Source organism: Lactuca serriola, chromosome 1, assembly GCF_051521515.1.
Source record: "Lactuca serriola cultivar US96UC23 chromosome 1, Lser_US96UC23_V15, whole genome shotgun sequence".
In the NCBI taxonomy this organism is placed as follows: domain Eukaryota; kingdom Viridiplantae; phylum Streptophyta; class Magnoliopsida; order Asterales; family Asteraceae; genus Lactuca; species Lactuca serriola.
The window spans coordinates 199829110-199835227 of NC_136408.1; the positions used below are offsets into that span (position 1 = coordinate 199829110).

Sequence of the window (6118 nt, forward strand, 5' to 3'; positions counted from 1 at the left end):
TAGCTAGTAATTCTGTTGCCTGTGCTCCAGACCCTACAATTTGTGATATTCTATTTTTGACTAAGTACATTGCCTTAGGAGTAATAATTGGTTACATTAGTTGGTTAAAACTAGCTCATAATTATTCACATCAAGTTTTTGGCGTTGTTTCTAGGGAATGGTTTATTAGTTTACTTTTATCTGCTATTTATCAAGAATTTTTCTGTTTATTTTCTTTCTTAATTTTCGTTTTTTTTTCTAATTGATTTACCACATCGTGGTCATTAAGCAGTTAGTTTTTATTTTTCGTTTTGTTCTTTTTACGTTTTTCATCTATTTTTTTTCAGTGATTTATGACCCGAGGATCGAAAACACCAATTATACCACCGTTTGACAATTCTGAGTCAACATTCCATAAGAAGAAGACAACCAAACTTCGAAAATCAAGTAACAAGTCTCTAGAAAGAGAATTTGAAAGTTTTGAGAAGACTCCTAACAAAAAGTAAGCAAGTTACAAGCACGAAACATAATCAGAAAAAGGAAGCGGAACCGAAAGCGAGCCCAAAAACAACATGACCGACATTGCTGACATGACGAGGGAGGCATACAAGAGATGAATGCGTGAAGACACCAGATCGGGTCTTGTGCAACCTACAATTCCCAACACAACTATCTTCAAGTTAAAAGGACACATATTTGCTCAATTAAAATACATACCATTCCATGGGAAAGACCACGGGGATTCCTACAAGCACACTGATGAGGCCACTAAATGTCGCTGACTACTTCAACATACAAAATATATTGTGTGAGATGGATTTACTAAGAATGCACCCCGTTACTCTTAAGGGTGCAGAAAAGGACCGGGTGAAAGCACTTCCACCGGGCACAATAACAACATAGGTGCAAATGCATGAATAATTCATACAACAATTTTGCACACCATCGAAGGTTTCCAAATTGAAAAAGGCCATTGAAAATTTCTAACAAGACGTAGGAGAGTCTTTGTATGCGGCATGGGAGCACCATAAGGGATTTTTTAGAAACTGTCCCCAAAACGATCTAATTATCCAACAAGAAGTAGCAATCTTTTACGATGGGGTAAACATAACGACTAGGCAACTCCTTGATTCTCAAGGACCACTCACAAAGAAAGCACCGACCGTAATCAAGGAGCTAATAGAGGAATTCTTCAAACATTCAAGAGAATATCATAGCCCTCGACGAGATGTAACTAGGGGAATTGTGAATTTTGCTTCATATGACTTGGAGTCAGTCTTAGCAATGTTGCATAACATGGATAGAAGGATGACAAAAATGGATAAAAAAAAATCCATGCATTATGAGTGGGGTGTGATAATTTTAATGGACCGCATCTAACAAAAAGATTGTGATTTAGATGAAAATGGAAACCGAAAAGCCCAAGCTTGCTATTCGGGCAGTGATCATTATGACGAAGACTGGACAAAGCCCAAAAAAGAAGTGGTTACCTTATGATGAGTACAATAAAGCCAAAGAAGACAAATATGAACAAAAGGGAAGAGGCTTCTACCAAAAAGAGGAATCGGCCCCTGAGAAGAAACCCGATTTCGAGGCAATGCTTGCTCGTTTTGCTGCCGCAACAGAAATGAGACATGACGATACCGAAGTTGTACTTAGAAATCAGCAAGCTACAATGAAGAATATTGAGCAACAAATCGGGCAAATATCAAAGCAATTCAACAAAAGATTACCGGACACACTTCCAGGAAACACTGAACGAAACCCAATAGGAGCTCACATCCAGGCTATAACAATTAGAAGTGGAAAAATTGTTACCCATTTGAATCATATTACTAATAATAACCTGGATGTTGTGCAGGAAAGACGAGAAGAAATTCAAGAAAAAAGCACTGAACAGTTACCACGACGTGGTACAGATACCACAATGCAACAATCATCTGAAAATCAAAATGTTGAACCCGTTAAGCCAAACCATCCACCGCTACCTTTTCCTAGTCGATCAAAGCAAGATAAACATGCCGAAGACTACTAGAAGTTCCTAGAGCACATTAAATCCCTTCAAATAAATATCCCATTCATTGAAGCCTTAGCTCAAATGCCAGAATACACAAAGTTCCTTAAGGATCTTCTAACAAACTGAAAGAAGATGGGGGAGATGTCTAAAGTTGTACTAAACGAAACCTGCTTAGCTGTTATGTTGAACATGCTACCAAAGAAGATGGGTGATCCGGGTAGTTTAACACTTCATGCCAATTCGGAAATCTAACCACAAGCTACGCTCTAGCGGATTCGGGAGCAATTGTTAACTTAATGCCTTATTCATTCTTCAAGAAGCTTGACCTCCTGGAAACAAGACCAATTCGCATGTCCATCCACTTAGCAAACAAAATGGTGACCTTTACAAGAGGAATTTATGAAGATTTATTAGTTAAAATTAACAAGTTTGTTTTTCCCGCAAATTTCATTGTTCTAGATATGGAGGAAGATGATCAAGTGCCAATTATTCTTGGAAGGCCCTTATTGAGCACCGCCCGAGATTTGGTAGACATAAGAGACTCCAAACTCATTCTTCGTGTTAGAGAAGAAGCTGCAACTTTTGGGGTTAATAGAGAAATAAAAAATTCAAGAATAAGTGATGGCATGGCTTTTTTGGTAGATGTTTTTGATGAAATTTTGGAAAAAGAATTAGGAGGATGGATGGACAAGGAAATTGAGGGTTACATGTTTCTACAAGAAGGTGATTTTGATGTTGAATATGATTTTCAAGAACCGGAGAAGTTGCTAGAAGAGAGCGAGTACAATGAACTGAAAAAGGCCATTGAAGACCCACCACAACGTGGTAATAACACCACCACTATGTGGCATTCAGATTTCATTCAGTTTGACGAGCATACTAGCAACACCACAACGTCACAAGATACCCACATCATGGTCATTGAACCAAAACCAAAAATCGAATTAAAAGCTTTTCCCGAACATCTCCAATAGAAAATGAACAAAAGCCAGTCATCATAGCAGCTGATATCACACAAAAGGAGAAGGAAAGCTTAGTTGGAGTATTCAAGAAACGAAGCAATGACATCGCTTGGAAGATCACGGATATCAAGGGAATTAGCCCCTTATATTGTTCATATAAAATTAATTTGGAAGATGGAGCTAAACCGGTGGTGCAATGCCAAAGAAGATTGAACCCGAACATGAAAAAAGTAGTCAAGAAAGAGGTAGGCAAACTCTTGGATGCCATAGTTATTTACTCAATATCGGATAGGCAATTGGTGAGTCCGATGCACATGATACCTAAGAAAGAAGGCATGATGGTGGTGAACAATGAAGTGAACGAGCTTATTCCTACGAGAATGGTAACTAGTTGGCGTGTGTGCATCGATTATCGCAAGTTAAATGATGCCACTTGCAAAGACCATTTTACTTTGCCCTTTATTGATCAAATGCTCGAAAGATTATATGTTCGCCTTTAATACTGCTTTCTAGATGGTTTTTTAGGATATTTTGAGATTCCTATTGATCCTCAAGACCAAGAAAAGATCACGTTCACTTGCCCAAGTGGGACCTTTGCTTATTATCAGATGAGATTTAGATTATGTAATGCATCGGACATGTTCCAATGATGTATGATGGCTTTTTTCCATGATATGGTTGAAAATTTCGTGGAAGTATTCATGGACGGTTTTTCTGTTTTCGGGTCTTCTTTTAATGATTGTTTGTCCAACCTCAACTTGATGCTTGCTAGATGTGAAAAGTCTAACTTGGTCTTAAATTGAGGGAAGTGCCTTTTATGGTCAAAGAAGGGATTTTCTTGGGACATAAACTTTCCAAATCAGGGATAGAGGTGCACCGTGCAATGGTCGACACCATAGCTAAATTGCCACCTCCAACAAGCATGAAAGGGGTACGAAATTTTCTAGACCATGCAGGATTTTACCGCCGACTTATAGAAGATTTTTCAAAAATAACCAGGTCATTAACTCAACTTCTTTTAAAAGATGCCACATTCGACTTTTCAACTGAATGTCTTGAAGCTTTTCAATTATTGAAAGAAAAATTAACAATTACCCCGATCATGATCGCCCCGAATTGGAACCTCCCATTTGAGCTTATGTGTGATGCTAGTGATTTTGTTGTAGGAGTAGTCCTTGGGAAAAGGGTCGATAAGCACTTTCAACCTATATATTATGCAAACAAAACACTAAACCCGACCCAAGAAAACTATACTACCACTGAAAAAAGAAATTATGGTTGTTGTTTACGCTTTTGACAAATTCCGCCCTTGTTTAGTGTTGTCCAAAACTATTGTCTTTACTGACCATTCTGCTCTTAAGTATCTATTTGCTAAGGAGGATGCTAAGCCAAGATTGATTTGATGGTTACTACTCTTGCAAGAATTTGACATCGAGATTAGGGACAAAAAGGGTATGGAAAATGTGGCGGTCGATCACCTCTCAAGATTGGAAAACCCGGAAATAGAAAATTTGGAAGAACACAAAATTAGAGATGATTTTCCCGAAGAATATCTAATGGTGATTGCAGGGGAGGAGCCATGGTATGCTGATATAGCAAACTATTTGGATGGTGACTATCTTCCAAAAGGATTGACTCATTAGTAAAAGAAGAAATTATTTTCAGAAGTCAGATTCTACTTTTGGGATGAACCATATCTCTTTAGAAGCTGCACAGATAGTATAATAAGAAGATGCATATTCGGGAAAGAAAGTTTGGAAATTTTGAAGCATTGTCATAATGGACCCACCGGAGGACATCACGGAGCACATTACACGACAAAGAAAATATTTGATTCAGGATTCTATTGGCACACGATTTTCAAGGATGTGACAAATTTTGTTAAACAATGTGACTCGTACCAACGATTGGGCAACATTTCTTCCCGAAGCGAGATGCCCCAAAATATCATCTTAGTTTGTGAAGTATTTGATATTTGGGGTATCGATTTTATGGGACCATTTCGGCTTCTCGAGGGAATAAATACATACTAGTGGTAGTTGATTATGTCTTAAAATGGGCGGAAGTGCAAGCCTTACCAAAAAATGATGCTCGTGTGGTAGTAAAGTTCTTAAAAATATTGTTTTATTGTTTCGGTGTACCAAAGGCACTAATAAGTGATCGGGGAACTCACTTTGCAAATGAACAACTCGCCAAAGTGTTACAAAAATACGGTGTACATCATAGATTTGCAACACCCTACCCTCCACTAACAAGTGGGCAAACCAAAGTCACAAATTGGACGTTAAAAAGGATTCTTGAACGATCGGTCGGGAGCAACAAGAAGGAGTTGTTGGAGAAACTAGATGATGCGTTGTGGGCATTTCAAACTGCCTTTAAAACACCTATTGGTACTACACCTAATAGATTAGTCTTTGGTAAGAATTGTCATTTGCCAGTTGAAATTGAACACAAGGTGTATTGGGCTTTGAAGACTTGCAATTTCGAGTTAGCCGAATTACGAAGCAATCGTCTAATGCAAATGAATGCCCTAGAGGAATTAAGAAATGAAGCTTATACAAGCTCATTGATCTATAAAGTCAAAACAAAGAAATGGAATGATGCTAGTTTGAGAGGACATAAGGACTTCCAAGAAGGTCAAAAGGTTCTCTTTTTGAATTCAAGAATGAAGCTTTTTCCTGGGAAATTATAGACACGATGGAACGGTCCGTTTATTATGAAACAAGTATTCTGACATGGAGCTATAGAGTTAATCATAAAAGATGGCACTACTTTCAAAGTTAATGGACATCGAGTAAAATATTATGAAGAGGGAATGCCAAATGAGGAAAAAGAAAGGAGATATTGTGAAATTGGAGGTAGCCACCACAACGTGGAGCAGGAAGTAGTCCAGCTCATGACTCCCCAAAAAGAAGTGATATTAGGAGGCAACCTATGATTTAAAGTATGCATTTTGCTTTTATTTGCTTATTTTGTTTTGTTTTGTTGATTTTTCGCTCTTCTAAGTTTCTTTTTGGATCTTGCAATGAGGACAAGCATGACATAAGTGTGGGGTGGAAGTTTTCATGATTTTTTTTTCCAAAAATAATATATTTTATTTACCACGATGTTGTGAATTATACCACGACGTTTCGACTACATAGAAAAAATTCAGATTATT

The 6118-nt window shown here is 37.8% G+C and overlaps 1 protein-coding gene across 1 annotated transcript; it reads left to right on the plus strand.

The window, feature by feature from the left end:
* Positions 1 to 2292: 2292 nt before the first annotated feature.
* LOC145065375 (uncharacterized) lies at positions 2293 to 5650 on the plus strand. The gene is made up of 3 exons (XM_079012398.1): positions 2293 to 2821; positions 2971 to 3341; positions 5105 to 5650. Exons 1-3 carry the CDS (start codon positions 2293 to 2295, stop codon positions 5648 to 5650), a joined length of 1446 nt encoding a protein of 481 aa, XP_078868524.1.
* Positions 5651 to 6118: the final 468 nt, after the last annotated feature.